This window comes from Erinaceus europaeus, chromosome 1 (assembly GCF_950295315.1).
Source record: "Erinaceus europaeus chromosome 1, mEriEur2.1, whole genome shotgun sequence".
NCBI lineage: Eukaryota > Metazoa > Chordata > Mammalia > Eulipotyphla > Erinaceidae > Erinaceus > Erinaceus europaeus.
The window spans coordinates 118341975-118358778 of NC_080162.1; the positions used below are offsets into that span (position 1 = coordinate 118341975).

The window sequence follows — 16804 nt, forward strand, 5'->3', positions numbered from 1 at the left end:
TAAAAATAATGTCACTCTGAGGTAAATACTGACTCTACTACTCACAAGAAGATAAAAGGCTGGAGCACAGCATGGCTTCTCTTACCTGCAAACACTTGACTTGCGGGACATGGTGGTGCTGGGGGAAGAGGGTGGTGTCTGGTATGACCAACTGTAGTCAGAACCTTTCAGATCCAAAATCACCTTGGGAATAGAGCAGGCAAGTAAGCAAGGTGCTGAGGATAGATTATTCACCAGGTGTTAACATCATATCAACATTCTACCATTATAATTGAGATTAAAGGGAAAATGTTAAACTTAGGGTTTAACTTGCAAGTTAAAATGTAAGTAACTGGGTGTAAGAAAAGTGAGCAGAAATGTCAGCAAGAGAGAGATCTTTGCAGGGACAAATTAACCATCTGCAAGAACACTTTAAAAAATTTTATTTATTTTAATTTTTTCCTTTATTGGGGGGTTAATGTTTTACATTCAGTAAATACAATAGTTTGTACATGCATAACACTTCTCAGTTTTCCACATAGCAATACAACCCCCACTAGGTCCTCTGTCATCCTTTTCCAGGACCTGAACTCTCCCCCACCCACCCACCCGAGTCTTTTACTTTGGTGCAATACAACAACTCCAACCCAACTCCAGTCCAGATTGAGCAAGAACATTTTATAACCAAGATTAGAACTGACAGGCATTTCATCTCATAGTAGCACAAAACAATCATGGTTTTAAATTAATTGATCTTGCATTTTAGCCATTTGCTAGCCAATGGTCATTGTGCCTCATTTGACCTGAACTAGCTCATTTAAAACTAGATATGTAAAAAATCTGACAAGTATATAAAATTCCTTCACAATTATTTCTATGTCTGTCTGCCTTGTTTGAGTGTAAGGCATTCATCGAGCAAGTAATCTACTAATAAAGTTTTATTTACTGAGTATGATGTGCACACTGTGGTCCAATAAAAGTAATTTAAGTTCCCAAATATATCTTCTAAATTAGCTCTCCAAGGAAATGACAAGAATTTTCTGCAAAGTGCAAAAGCCAACCTGCGATTCATCTACTGTTCTCCCAATACATTTCTTCCTACTTGATACATAGCTCTAGTCACATGAGTCAGATGACAATATCTCCTTTTGCATGGGATCAGAGACATCCTCATATATTAGTCAGAAAGGCAAAGATTTGGTGAGACTGGTTTTACCTACAATTACCACCAAGATACAGCTCTGTCATGTTCCTCTAAGAGTTTTTCTTTTTTCTTTTTTCTTTGACTCCAGGGTTATTGCTGGGCTTCAGTGCCTGCACTATGAATCCAGTGTTCCTGTTGGCTATTTTTTTCCATCTAACTGGACAGGACAGAGAGAAATTGAGAGGTGGGGAGATAGAGAGGCAGAGAGACACCTGAAGATCTGCTTCACCACTTGTGAAGCGACCCCCCTGCAGGTGAGGAGCCAGGAGCTTGAACGTAGGTCCTTGCTTGGGTCCTTGTGCTTTGTACTATGTGTACTTAACGTGATGTGCCACTTCCCAATCCCCCAAGAGTTTCTTTCTAAAGGGCAGCTGAGCATAGGGATTAAGAGCCCAGGTTCTGAAAATCAACAACTTGGTTTAAGCTTCAGTTCTATCATAAGATATCTAGACACCTGGTAACAATAACCTCAGTGTCTCAATGTCCTCCTTCATAAAAAAGGAATAATGAGGAAGTTGGGCGGTAGCAGTGAGTTATGAGCACGTGGCGCAAAGCGCAAGGACTGGCATAAGGATCCTGGTTGAACCCCTGGCTCCCCAATCTGCAAGGGGAGTCACTTCACAAGCGGTGAAACAGGTTTGCCAGGTGTCTATCTTTCTCTCCCCCCTCTCTCCATTTCTCTCTGTCCTATCCAACACAACGACATCAATAACAACAATAATAACTATAACAATAAAACAACAAGAGCAACAAAAGGGAATAAATAAATAAGTAAATAAATATTTTTTAAAAAAGGAATAATGGTGTGGGGCCAAGATGGCGGCTTGGAGACAACACCTGGTGTGAGCTCTGCAAGGAAGCTGCTCTCAATTTGGGAATCTCGGGAGAGGGTAGGATTTTTTGGCCAGTGGTGGAGAGAGAGCAGGGGCTGGTCAGGATGACAGTAAAGAAGAGTTCTATAGCCCACTCTTGGGCTGGAAAACAGAGGCCTTAAAGGACAAAGGAAACAGGGATTTTTGACTTGGCTATTTCTACACTCACCCTCCCCCACACCACAACACCAGGCCCCGTGCAGGCTGGCCAGCTGCTCCTCTCAGGCTTCCTGTGGAGCTACTTTCTTTACCAAGATTCCTGGCTCAGCAGGGCCTTCACCCAAAGCCTTTTTTTTTTTTTCCTTTTTGAAGGGGGCTGGAGCTCTGAGTGACAGAATACCTGACCAATCACAGCCTCAGCCCTGCCTCGGAAAGACTAGCTATTTACCTCTGGAGTTTGTTTGATACATGTGCATGTCTCTTTTCCCTCTTTTTCAGGTTGACCAAAATTAACTGTTGTTACTTTTTCCATTTACAGGTGACTGGGTGTATCCACTGTAGCAGGAACTTGCTTTTCTCTCTCTTTTCTCCACCTTCATTTTTTTCTCTCCTGCTAAGTAACCCAAAAAAAATCTCATTTCCTTTCACTCCTTTTTTCTCCCTTTCTTCTTCTTTCTTCTTTTTCTTTCTGAATTCACTGGACTCACTTGTGAATAATTTTGTAGAAGAAGTCTGACTCAGAGTGGTGTCTCTCTCTCTCCTTTCTCCTTTTCTTTCTCTTCTCGCTATCTCTAGAATTTATAGTGGACAGTTAATTTGCATAATTGTCTATTCTTGCCTTTGTCTTTTTTCCTTTTTTTTTCTTTTGGTTTTGTTTGTTGTGGGGAAAGGCCCACTGTCTGGGAAATCCAGGCCATTATCTCCATGAGAGTCTTGAGAGGATTCACCCTGAGCCCCCTCCTCACAAGAGGGGCAGTTGGCAGGTCCTCACTCGACCTCATGACCTTAAGATGGATGGACTTTTCCATCTTCCTTGCACATGCTTCCACATTCCCTTTGAACAAAGGCCAAAAATTACCATATATGGCCAACTGAAACCCACCGCAAATATCCTGGTTTTGCTTAAGTGCCCCCTTCCCCCCTGCCCAGAGGTGCTCGTGATTCACCTTTAGAGAGAAGTCTGTCTATGCATGGTGAGCTCATGACTAGACCTTATATGGTAACTTCCCAGTAATGATCAAACACCTGATAGGTCAAGACTTAACCCTGTATTGTGTGTTGCTTAATGATTACCTTAACCTTTTCCTAACCCTTGGGTATATCTACCTGCTTGGACCCCCAAATAAAGGAGTTGACTCCCTGAAGCTTCTCACGGAAGAGGTCATGATTCCTCTTTATGCACTTGCCCTCATCAGCAGGGTCCCCAGGACCCCCAGAGTGGCCTGTCCCTCCACGGTCATTGGCCTAAATGCAGAGGAGAACCCCCCTGTTTGTTTTTGTTCTTGAACTGGAGGTGTTGTTTGGCTAACTGATTTTGGTTGAACTGCATCAATCTTTACTTCACTTGCTATTGTTATACTTTCTGAGGTTTGGGAATGCATTTGTGAAAAGACTTTAGTTTAGCATGGCTTATACTCACAACACAACAACTGAAGATTGACAGGAAGGAAAAATATAAACCACATTAATAAAAAAAAGGTGAAATCAAGAGCAAATAAAACTGCTACTACAATGAGTTTCTTCAGGACAGGACCCCAGAAGACACTCCAAATAAGTCAGAAGTAACCATAGATAAAAAATGTATCCAAACAATAATTAACTTATTAATCACATAAAAGAGAACATCTATTGAGGAAAAGGCTATCAGAAATAGGGAAACAACAGATGAGACCCTCAAGGAAAATACTAGCTACCTTGAGGCAATTAGAGAATTGAAAGCTGAAATAGTTGAACTGAAAGGACAACTAATACTATAACTGAACTGAAGAAGGAAGCTTAGGGGAGGGAAAACAGATTAATAGAAGTGCTGGGAAATTGTGCAGATGCAGTCACATCTGCCATGTTGTCCCCTCAGGCTATTACTAGTTCCCGTGAGAGTTGGGACATTCTCGGAGCACCTGTTCCACCATGTTGTGCCCTCAGGGCATTGTCAATTCCCCATGATAGTTGGAGCGCTTTGTTTACTCCTCCCCCTTCCCATCCCCATGAGGGCTATTATCCTACCCTGGAGTGCTTTGTTTACTCCTCCCCCTTCCCATTATCCTATCTCCGAGTGCCTTGTTTCCTAGCCTCCCATAAAAGCCCTTCTTCTGCCCCTCCCTCTCTTGCCCATTTTTCACATCCGTGAACAGAAGGGTGCAGCATGTAGCAGGAGGAGGCCATTTTGGCTAGCTCCACATGGCCCGAACTGCTGTGCTCTCAACCAACTCTGAGGTGCGCTCGAATAAAGAATTGTGTTCCCTCTCCGCTCCGGATCTCCTCTCTCTCTCCTCTGCATCGCAGCCCGACACAGAAGCAGAAAATAGAATTAGTCAGACAGAAGATGAGCTAGAGAAAACTAAGAAGGAGGTAAAACAGCTTAAAAAAAAAAAAGAGGGGTCGGGCGGTGGTGCAGCGGGTTAAGCGCATGTGGCGCAAAGTGCAGGGACCGGTGTAAGGATCCCGGTTCGAGCCCCCGGCTCCCCACCTGCAGGGGAGTCGCTTCACAGCCGGTGAAGCAGGTCTGCAGGTGTCTATCTTTCTCTCCCCCTCTGTCTTCCCCTCCTCTCTCCATTTCTCTCTGTCCTATCCAACAACGAATTGCATCAACAAGGGCAATAATAATAACCACAACGAAGCTACAACAAGGGCAACAAAAGGGGGAAAAAAATGGCCTCCAGGAGTGGTGGATTCATGGTGCAGGCACTGAGCCCAGCAATAACCCTGAAGGAGGAAAAAAAAAAAAAAAGATTGACAGACACTGAAAACAACAATAGAGACATATGGGATGATCTCAAAAGAAGTAACATTCGTATAATTGGCCTGCCAGAGGAAGAAAGAGAGGAAGGGGAAGTAAACATACTAGAGAAAATAATAGAAGAAAACTTCCCAGTCCTAAAAAACAGAAAGGACATTAAGATTCAAGAGGCCCAGAGAGCCCCAAACAGTGTCAACCCAGACCTGAAGACACAGACACGTCATAGTTACAAAGAAAAGAAGTAAGGATCCTAAAGGCTGTAGGAGAAAACCAAAAAGTCACATACAGGGGAAAACTCTTAAGACTATCAGCAGACTTCTCCACTCAAACTCTAAAAGCCAGAAGAGAATGGCAAGATATCTATCGAGCCCTCAATGAAAAAGGGTTTCAACCACGGATAACAGATCCTGCTAGATTTTCATTCAGACTGGATGAAGGGATAAAAACCTTCTCAGACAGGCAACAGTTGAAGAAGGCAACCATCACCAAGCCTTCCCTGAAAGAGGTTCTAAAAGACCTCCTATAAACAAGACCATCACCACAATACTTTCCATATGTCAGAATAAAAATTGTTTAATATTGGCACTGTAATACCCTAAATCCATAATATTAATAAATATCAATGGCTTAAATTCACCCATTAAAAGGCACAGAGTGGGAGGATGGATCAGAAAACACAACCCAACCATATGCTGCTTGCAAGAATCCCACTTGACCCAACAAGACAAACACAGACTTTAAGTGAAAGGATGGAAAACTATCATACAGGATAATGGACCACAAAAAGGGGCAGGTACAGCCATTCTCATCTCTGACACAACATATTTAAAATTAAATAAAGTAATAAAAGATAGGCAAGTCCATTACATAATGATCAGAGGATCAATAAACCAAGAAGATTTAACAATTTTTAACATCTATGCACCCAATGAGGGCCCATCTAAATACATCAAATGCCTACTAAAGAACTACAAAAATATATCAATAGTAATACAATAGTAATGGGAGACAAATTAATTCTAAAAAACTTTCAGAAAACAGTTAATACCTATACTTCTGTTAATACATTTCTAATAATGACTTTTTCTCTGAAATGTTGATTCTCCTAAAAGCTTAGACCAGGCAGAACAGAAGCAACCAGTGGTGTTACTTTATAAGACACAGCTATAAATATATAAATATATAAATATATATATATAAATAATGTCAAAGGACATAAATTATGGTGAGGTTGTATATGATACAGCAAATCCTAACAATGGGATTTTCAAAGTTAATCCAATTGCCAAATAATTTGATTATAGCAATGACTACCTATTGCCTTCTTAAACCCTAAGACAGTAGGAACTTCTGGCTTCCTCCATAAAGCCCAAATTTTCCCCAGTCCTAGAACCTCTAGGATGGGGCTCACTTTCCTGCATGCTTCTCTCAATTTATACTAAGTGATACTGCATCTGCTGATCCCAACCTAAACAACGAGTACCACCTCGGCATACTTCACTTTGGACTGTCCAGCAACATCAGGCAAGGAATATCAACCTCATTACTTGGGGCTGAGTCTTTCCTTTCTCATAGGATTCTTTAATTTCATTTAAGGTGGTTCACTTCCTAGCAAAGCCCCCCAAACATAGATATAGACAAGGTCCCATGAGATAGGGTATAATATACATGTATTCATAAATTAGGGCAAAATATGTACCTGAAAGCAAAAGTGCACAATAGTTTGCAGTGAGTCAGTAAATGAAGTAAGCAAGTAGAAAGACCTAAAAAGACACTATAAAGTTCCTAATGAAATAGTTTCTACTTAGACCTAGATACCCTCCTCACCTACTTACCTACTTCCTATTACACTTCTGTCAGTCACTCCAAAGCTAACCATATCAAAGTAAGGACTACAAAAGCTGAATAAGGGCAAGAGACTGGCATACTATAATGATGACTCTTTAATCACTAGCATACCAACCATCACCTGGGGCCCTAGTATGGGAGTCCTGGTATTCCTACACAGAAATGATGGGTCTAGACCTTTAACAGATCCCTCTCTCCACTGTCACTGGTCATCTTCATCAGGAACAACTTATGGATCCCTTTGTGGGCCCCCATAGGACCTTTCCTTCAATGTGTATCAACAACGGTAGAGAATGTTCCATCCTCCAAAGGGAGGTTGGATAGTATACTCTACCACCTGAGAAAGATGAGTCCTGAAATTGGGGCAGCTTGGAACGTTCTTACTCAATGACCACAGATGTGAGCCCAGACCTACAGGGATGTAGAGGTTATATAGGCTCAATATGGGGCCAAGATCTAATAGATGGGGTTTACAATCAACAACATTTATTCACCTTTCCCATAGTTGGGAGCTACCATCTTCCCTGATCCAGCTTTCTAGCCCCTTTTCTAGCCATGACATCATCTCCCCAGACAATAACTTGGGTCCACCTGCATATCAGATGTCAAACTCAGGCAAAAGCTAATGAAGTCATGTATCCTTTGGAATATACCTAAAATAGACCTACTAGCTATTTCCAAAATGGAAATCTCAAATCTTCATCTGCAATATTCTTGCCTTCAGGTTCACAAATTTTTTCAACAATTTGTTTGGCTTTATATTTTAACTCTTCTTTCAGCCACCAGGTTCCAGATGCTACCATGATACCAACCAGACTTCTCTGGACAGATGACCCCACCAATGTGTCCTGGAACCCCACTTCCCCACAGCTCTTTTCCACTATGGAGAGAGACAGGCTGGGAGTATGGCTTGATCTGTCAGCACCCATGTTCACCAGGGAAGCAATTACATAAGCCAGACCTTCCACTTTCTGCACCCCATAATGACTGGCTTCTGGCACACAGTTAGGGTTCCCCATAGTGGCTGCTGATGATGAGGACTATATAAATCACAATAAATATAATTTTAAATGGGTTAGTAATATAACAAGGAGCCCTCAGAAGCTTGAACCTTTTTCTCTTTGGGTTGCTATTAGGTATTATATACAACTCCTACCTGTTCACTTGAAGAGGGCAGTTTGTGAGGGTCCATAGTCAGGCTTTTCAGATCTTCCGATATAGTCTGAAGGTGAGTTATTTCCCCTAGCATTGAGATTTCTTCTTCCTGAAGGAAAGGAATTTACAACAGCAATATGCCTCATGGTCTTGGTCTAACTAGCTAGTAGGATTATTGTCTAACCCTTTTAAGTTTTTTTCCCCCTATTTTTAAATTTGTGACTAATAGTGGGTTACAAGACTGTAAGATTACAGGGTATAGTTCCACAGTGCACCCTAACTCGTACAATCTTTTATTTATTTAATCATCACACTACTAAGCTCTGGCTAATGGTGGATAAAATCTGGAACCTCGGAGTCTTAGGCATGAGAATCCTTTGCATAATGATTATACATCCCTTAACTTTTTAGGAAAGGGCATGGCACATTCTTGAAGGCACTTCCAGCCTTTTCTTTTGTACCATGGAAAGGAAAAACAAGCCTGCAATAATTATACATAGACTTGTGTAGAGAATAAGCCAAAGTGAATACCGTGGGCTTTTCTTCGAGTCTGAGTGGCTTGTAGGTTTGCTCAGAAGGCCTGTCTGTATATTCTCATGGGACTCTGCAGCACAGCCTCCTCTACAAGCTGGAGCCCTCCTCTGAGGTTGCCCGGGAGTAACAGATGACATGATTTAGAGATATTCCAGATTCAATAGCAGATCTTGATGATTGTACTATGTGTTCAATATAGAAAAACTGATCCCTCCTACTTTTTCTTTTCTCATCAAATTTAGTATAAAGTGAGACACAACAGAACTAGGGAAGACACTTATTCACTCCATCAAAGTGCCCAGCTGGAACTATGGACCTAGACAAGACTGATCCACAGAAATGTTTTGTCCTAAAGGAAACAACTTGCACTTGAGCATCTTTTTCCATTTTTTTTAAGGTTAACACAAAGTAAGCTAGTGCCTTCGTATAAGCTTCATGAATGTGTAAGGCAGAGGTTTTCCACTGTGGTATGTAAATAATTTGCTTAAGTGGCCCAAGAGGTGGTACAGTGGGTAAAGCCTTGGAGCTTCAAACATAAGATCTGAAGTTCTATCTCGGGCATCACATGTGCCAGAATGATGCTCTGGCTCTCTCTCTTTCCCTTCCTGTCTCTCTCTCTCTCTCTCATTAATAAAAACAAAGGATTTACTTAAAAAATAAGTCTGAATTAAGGGTCTTTCCAAATACCTCAGGGTATTTATCTTAGTCTCAAAATCACCTGAAGGAGGCCTTGTTTAAATCACAGATTCTAGTGGATCCCCACTCCCAGAGTTTTAGATTGAGTAGGTCTAGATTAGGCTAGATAATCTGCATTTCTACCAGTTCAGAGGAGGTTCTATGGTGGAGGTGGTGGGGGGAAGTACACTGAAAGGCACTCTGGCAGGCCTTGTTGACTTGGGGGGAAAAGGTAAGCTGAACATTGGTACTAAGACTATGAGTCATGGAGTCATCACTAAATAACCTGCTGAGAAAGATTACTGACCACAGAAGGGACACCATCATGATTCCTGACACACAACAGATCCTCAATGAGACAATGACAGGTATGTAAATAAAGGAAAGTCCCCCCCCAACTGGCAGATTAAGTCTTCTGGAACTTTCCACTAACTTACAATCACAGGCCGCAGCATAGAGATGAAGGTGCAGAACCGGCCACGTTCTTCAATCAAAGCTTTCCGGACAGCCTGCTTTTCTGTTTCTTCCAACAAGAGATATTTATCATTGACATCTTGAAGAGCACTGTCCAATTGAGGCTGGATATCACCTCTCCCTGCAAACAAACAAAAGTCTCAAGAATGGCTTGCTCAAACACCAGCTTCTGGAAACAAATGCCCTTCCTCCCTGGGGTCTGCTAGAACAGAAGCCAAAAATTTCGAAGACATCAAGTTATGTCGTGGTTTTTTCCCCCTATTTTTCTATGGCAAAATGTTGTTAAAATTTTCAGAGGCTCTTGCCGGCCTGGCTAGCTTCACGGCGGGCAACAGAGACGCGGAGACAACGGCTGGGCAGGGAAGCTGTATTTCTTTATTCAGGAACAACGATTCAAAAACTAAGACAAACTAATCACCAAACAGAACTCTGCTGTCTCTTTGCGGCGGCGCAAGCACTCTTTCTTTTACTCTGGAACTCAGGAACCCAGGAACTCTGTCTCTCTGGCACTCTCTCTTACTCTGTCACCCTGAAACTCTCGAACTCAGGAACTCAGGAACTCTCGGACTCAGGACTCAGGAACCCTCTCTCGGGGTTCCTTGGGGCGGGGCCAAGCAGGCACGCGAAATTAACTGGACTCATCCAATTCTCTTGGCGGGGGAGGGCTAGAACAAACCAATGTAAAGCATACGACAATTCCCCCTTTTCTTTTTAACTAAATGACTATAGTATCAAGGGTGTGGGGTGAACAGAAACATATATAACAAAAACCAGCATGTTGCCAAGGGAAGGCCTGAGGGGGCCATATCTGCCTCTGGGGGGCTACTTGCCTCGACGGACATTTGCATGGGGGCGGGGAACGGCCTAGGGTCCCAAAGGCAGCTGGCTGCAACTTACTTACTATGAAACAAAACTTGTTATTACAACAGCAAAATGAGTCATGACTTTCCCCACAATCCAAAAAGGATTTCAAAGGCAGCTGTTTTTCTAGGATCAGCTATTTCTAATGACCAATATACTTAGTGTATACATTTGTTTTGGTTTACTCATGACAAGGAAAACTTCCGGACATGGTTTCTTGTGGGACTATGTGAAAGCTTTATAGAGCTTAGGGGAGCTCTCTCATCCTTGGATGGAGGTCTGGAAAGACACCCCACTTGTTAGCCTCTCTCCTTATAGAGATGAGCCAAGAGGGAAAAGTATCCCAGACTCAGTTTCTCCTTGTTAGTCTCTCAAGCTCACAGAAAGCCTACAAGCCCTCACACTTAGTTTCCCCTGCTAACAGCAGGCCAAATGGCTGCCTGCTTTAGGGTTCACTCAAAGTTCACACATACACTTCACCTTTTGATCATAAAGGAGAACACACTCTATCATACACCTCCCCAACACTAGGCAGTGAAAACCCCAAATTCTATTTCCTTGTGCCCTTTGATATCTATGATTTACATAAAGCTTTGTTTTTCTTCTTCTCTACCTCACCTTACTGGTTTAACCCCTATGCTTCTCTCAAATACCTTTGGATAATTAACTTGCATGCATCATGGAGACTAATCGTTTTGACCTTTATATATTGCATCAATTCTTGTCATACCAGCCTCCTACCATAGGGGCAAGCTGACCTTTAAGAAACCTGTTATTTCTGACATATGTGAAAAATGTTCTTTGTTTAACTCTCTATAAAAATCTGTACTCTTCTCCCAATAAACTAATGTTCATACCAGAATACTCCCCAATGCCTCCTTTCTGAGTCATGCAGCCCCTTGAGCTGGTGAGGGAGGGTCTGAGGCTTACCCCCTGGGTGGAGCCACTCCATGTGAGTGCTATCAGTTCCTCCACAATTTCCTTCTTACATTAGCAACCCCACACAGTCTTCTGCCCACAAAACCCTGGGAGAGGGCAGCAAGACAGTACTCTTTCCTTTTAGAACATTCTGAAGAGGCTATAAGATGAACAAGGTTGAGTGCTGTGCATGTAGTGGGCTCTATTCTCTCCAGGTAGTTCCTTAGAGGAACTTCCTCTAGAGGACTTCTAGGAGTAATGCAGGGATGTCATCAGTCCTGTAAACTGTTTTCTTCTATTTTAAAATACTGGTTTATGCAAATGAATCCATATATTCTGACTATGTACTGGACACTAAACCTCAGATAGTGAAGTTCTAGAATACTATAAACCCTGTTTCTGTGCAACCCACAAGGCTTGGCCATTTTGGTCTCATTATCCCAGCTGGGTGAGGCCAGTCTTCTTGGTACTGATCCAGAGATCTTGTCTCTTCACCTTCCCTATGGTGTTTTAACTAATGAAACATGGGGGCCTGTAGGCCACATCAGAGTATTTTCTTAGCTTTAATGTGAAAAGGAATTAGAGAAGATAATAGACTAAAATGCATACTGGTGAACCAAATCTACCTGAATGTGCTTTGGTTATAGCAGCTGTTATTTTAACAATGGCCTGTCTTTGTAAAAATGAGAAAGATGTATTTATTTCCCTTCTCAAGTTACAAGGCACAAGTCTATTAATGAATAACACTGACATTTTTTTTAACACTGACTTTTAAAAATATACCTAAGCAGTTCAGCAACGTGAACAGTGCTATCTAATCTAGTTCTAATACTAGAACCTAGTGCTATCTAATCTGGAAAATTAAATTATCCTGTGATTACTGCAAAGTTATTTTAAATATGTGTTACAAAGGATTTTTAAATTGTTATATTTTAAAACAAATATAGCCTATAAACAATTGCTATAATTATAGTCGTAGCAAGTACATTTCCGTTCAGGATAAATCATGACCTAAAAATGCAATGTTTATTTGCTAAATTCACTGGCATAACACATAATTACATTTATCAGAAAATAGTTGTGGAGGGAAACTATTCCAGGACTCAATTGGATGTACTGATTTTAAGATACGGTCATCTTTTTAAGTTCTACAAGTTCTGAGTTTTACTGGTGTTGAGTGCTTATCTAGAAGCTTATTTTTTTTGGCTGTTTTGGCTCATTATTCCAGCTGAGTGATGCCATGTTGCTTAGTACTGATTCAGAGGTCTTTATCTGCTCCTCCAGCACAGGTCCTGGTCATTTCACCTTCTCACATGGGCCAGACTCCAGCCCTTTGTTTTTATCTGCCACAGCCATCTTCAAGGCCCATCCTGATCTTTCACCTGGACAGTTAAAATGGCCTGGCATGTCTGCCAGGCAACATTTGGATTAGCTCACCCAAAACAGCCTTCAAACACTATGCAAATACTATCAGTCCTCTTCAGTGGCTCCTACCACTGTCAAGAGAAGGCCAACATCTTTAACACAGTTTGTCTTGCAAAGAATGTGCTCTCAGCCAATTCAGTCTGCAAACTGTTTCCTCAACTCTCCCCTTCTCTTGGTCCAGCTCACATTTGCTCTCTTCTAAAATTTGTCCTTCCCTTAGGAAAACCCCTCTTGAACTCCCACCAGATTGGAATTATATTATTTGATCACAGAATTCACTTATAATTATCTTTTGTGACACCTCTCCCAGCTCTAATTTCATTTTATTTAGTCCTCTGACTCAGTTGGTTGCCCCTGCTAAGCAGGGACACCCCATGAGGTGTCCCTGGAATTAAAAGGGATTTTTTTCAGTAATGTATCTTCTCACTCAGCACACTCACCTGGAAGACAGGTACTCAACAGGTATTTATGAATGAATAAGGCACTGATGTAATAATTTGGCCTGAGTTTGCTCCCTGGACCCAACCACTGAACCTGTAAATGGCCTAATGCTAGAATAACAGAGAATTCCAGAATGCCAAGCAGACAAAATAAAGAGGGAGGGTACTTCTTCTGCACTAGCTTCGTGGGTGTTTCTTCCCGGGCACATGCTCTCTGGGTTGAAGAGAACTCGACCGGGGCCAACCTGGGCTGCTGCTTACTCAGCGATGTGGGAGAGACCAAGAACTTGTGTAGGAGTGGGAACGCAATGCAATGCCTTTATTGATCAGTGACAATTCCTTTTATATCTTAGAAACTGGAAGTAGCAAATTGGAAAAGGAAATGGCTAGGAAAGGGGGGTGGAGAAAAGAGCACGAAGGTAGAAAGCTTCCATAGCAGCTGTTGTGAAGGTTCTAACTAGTGGGATTAACCAATACCCTGCAGGCAGGGAGGGTCTCAGGCAAAACAATGATTATGTAAATAGACCATAGTATCAGCAATGAAGCAGGGGGGCTGGTGTAATGCCCAACATCTCCCCCATTCTTTTTATCTAATGGCCGTAATATCAGGAATGCATGCAGGGTGCTTTGTGAGGCAGGGAGTCTGATAGGAGGAGGCACACCTTTGGGGTACTACTGTCCTTTCTTGCTCAACCTCTTGGTAGAGAGAGAGAGAGTAACAGGATTAACACATCCCTCAGGTTCAAGCCCTGCCAAGCTCAACCACATCATCACAATTTCCTGACATCTCCCTCTTTCTTAATGGTCATATATAAATGGGTCAATGTTTGTAAAAGACTCCATTTCTGTCAGAGGAATAGCAGTGTAGGGGTGAACAGAAACCTATATTGTGCAGGTGTTTTTAAAAGAACTGGAATAAGACTGGGAGGGACATGTAGGAGAGCAGTAAGAGCCAGTGTGATGTCAAGGGGAGGCCTGGTGGGTGAAAAGGGGCGTTTCTTGCCTCTAAGGGTGTTTCCTGCCTCTGGGGGCAGGGCCTATCAGGTAAAGGGGAGGACGTTTCCTGCCTCTGGGGACAGAGCCTGCAGACGGGGGCATGGCCTGTAGAGTCCCAAGGCAGCAACCTGCAAAGTCCATGGACTGCTGAGGGTCAGTCTTTGAGAAACCCAACAGCGTAAAGGGAAGCTGCTGTAAAGTTGTGTAAAGTATCTAAGAGGTATACCAGTAAGTCCGATGGAAGCATCAGTCCAATGCCAACGACCAGGGGAAGAAATGCCAGGGGATGAAATGCTGCATGTCTATCTCGATGGGGGAAGACAGCCACTGAAATTCTGCTTTTCTAGAGTGAGCTAGAACCACCAAAAGATAACAGGCGAAGCAGAAGCAGGAAGGGCAGATAGTGATGGGCAAGAGAAAGGCAGTAAGAAAGTTCTGTCCTTGGAGTCTGCGAATCAGGTTCTTTAGATCATGTCAGGTCACATCATTGGTTTTGGAGGGGGGCTGTCAGAAGACAGGGGTCCAAATAGATTTCCAGGGATTCCATGTGAGCAGATGCTTCTTCATGTGAAGGCTTGACATAGCTGTAATCACTTACTTGTGAAGAAAAAACTTGTAACAAATTAGAAGTTTACTATAATTGATAACTCAATGATTATAATTGGTTTAAGTACCTTTATAATTTTGGAAGTCCTTTCTAGCATGATTTCAAGATTGTTTAAACAGTTTAAGCTCAATAAAATGTGGAAAGGTTAACAGAAGAACCAATGCCTCAGCCATGATAATCATTAGTATAACCATTGTGTGATCTATCACTCACCCGGGCTGGTTCTACCTCTTTAATTGAGGAGATATATGAGAGCTTTACATATCAACAGCATCTTTTCTACCTTTTGTTACACCCATTTAAGATGGAGACACACCCTAGGTGTGCGCAAGATCTTGACCAGATTTAGTTAAAATATATTGATTTTTAACTAATTTTACCTTAGACTTTAAACAAACTCAGGTTAGAGAGTTAACATGTTAGTGACATATTGATTTTAAACTAATTTTTACCTTAGACTTTAAACAAACTCAGGTTAGAGAGTTAACACATGTTAGTGACAGTTTTTTTCTTTTTTCTTTTTTACCAGAGCACTGCTCAGCTCTGGTTTATATTGGTGCAGGAGACTGAACCTGGGACTTTGGAGCCCCAGGCATGAGAGTTTCTTTGCACAGCCATTATGCTATCTTCCCCACCCATACTCATACAGTTTTCAAGATTAAACATTTCACATTTATACAGTTTTCAAGATTAAACGTTTCACATTTATACCAAGATGTAAAAAAAAAATCAAAATAGAAAAAAAATTTTAGGATTGTTTCTGGACGTCTCCAAAAATCATGGCTGCGTCCAGCATTTTTTTTTGGGGGGGCTCTTTGAAGCAGATTTTTCAGATCCCACTATGTCGCAAAATCCTAGGTAGGCTGGTTCTGACTGTTCCTGTGGGATTGCTGCAGACACCCATTCCCAAAAATGTCTTCCCATAGAAGAAAGAATCAAATCAGGAGGGTAGAACTAACCATGTGTCTCCAGTCTTGGGGACTGCCAAAGTTCTGGAGAAGGCTCTGCAAGTTAGAGTCACCCTTCTCCATGGGAGACATGGGAGAGGGAGTCCAGGAAGTCCCAGGGGAAATCTCCATGCATGTCCCAAGCTCTACAATCACAGTCATGAAGAACCAAGGTGTGGCCCAGAGCAAAATGTTCCAGAGACAGAGAAACTGTCTCATGAAAAAAGAGTAGAAGGTTTGGGAAACCTCTTCATAAAGAGGAAGGCTGCCCATGGTGGAGGGTTCTCAGAAAAATACGAAGGAAAAAAGGAGCCACAGTGCCTTCGTAAAATACGAGGCTGCAGAGAGCCAAGGCTGTATATTTATCTGGGGCGCTTTCGTATGTCTGCTGCTTGTGTGTGAAGCTGGAGGGTAGGTCCCCGTTCGGGCACCAGAATGCTGGGATAGCTTCGCTGGAGAGAGAGACAAGGAACTCGTGGCGGCGTGGTAATATAATTCATTAATGCAGACACCCCAGAGTCAGGTGCGAGCACAGCAGGTTTAGGCCACATGGAGCTAGCAAAATGGCTGCCTCCCACTATGCACACCAGCCCTTCTCCATGTCTTCTCCAGGTTGGGAGACGGAAGAGAAAGAGAGCAAAACCAGAACAGCAGCAGGCTTTATAGGGTAAAAACCGGAAGTGGCAAGTTGGAAATGGAAATGGCTAGGAAAGGGGGTGGAGAGAGGCAAAAGGCATGCTGGGAAGGTGGAAGCATCCTTAGCAACTACTGTGATGTTTTAACTGAATTAGCAATACTGTGAGGGGATAATGTGGTGGGGATCTTTCAGGCAAAACAATGATTATGTAAATAGACCACAGCATCAAGCAATGCAGGGGAGCTGGCATAATGCCTAACATACTTCAAGTGGGATATCCAGACAAAATTCTCAAAAACAAACAAACTGTTGGGGACCTTTTCTGTAAAATATAAA

At 42.3% G+C, this 16804-nt stretch overlaps 1 protein-coding gene across 10 annotated transcripts in view; it reads right to left on the minus strand.

The window, feature by feature from the left end:
• The window catches only part of MTSS1 (MTSS I-BAR domain containing 1), a 214097-nt gene that overhangs the window by 14706 nt on the left and 182587 nt on the right, over nucleotides 1-16804 (minus strand). For all 10 annotated transcript variants that reach the window (XM_060195321.1, XM_007520792.3, XM_060195302.1 and 7 more), the window contains 3 exons: nucleotides 9601-9758; nucleotides 7956-8063; nucleotides 86-183 (listed from right to left, as the gene is read on the minus strand). In XM_060195321.1, the coding sequence (XP_060051304.1) occupies nucleotides 86-183; nucleotides 7956-8063; nucleotides 9601-9758 (364 nt within the window). The remainder of the gene's footprint in view (nucleotides 1-85; nucleotides 184-7955; nucleotides 8064-9600; nucleotides 9759-16804) is intronic.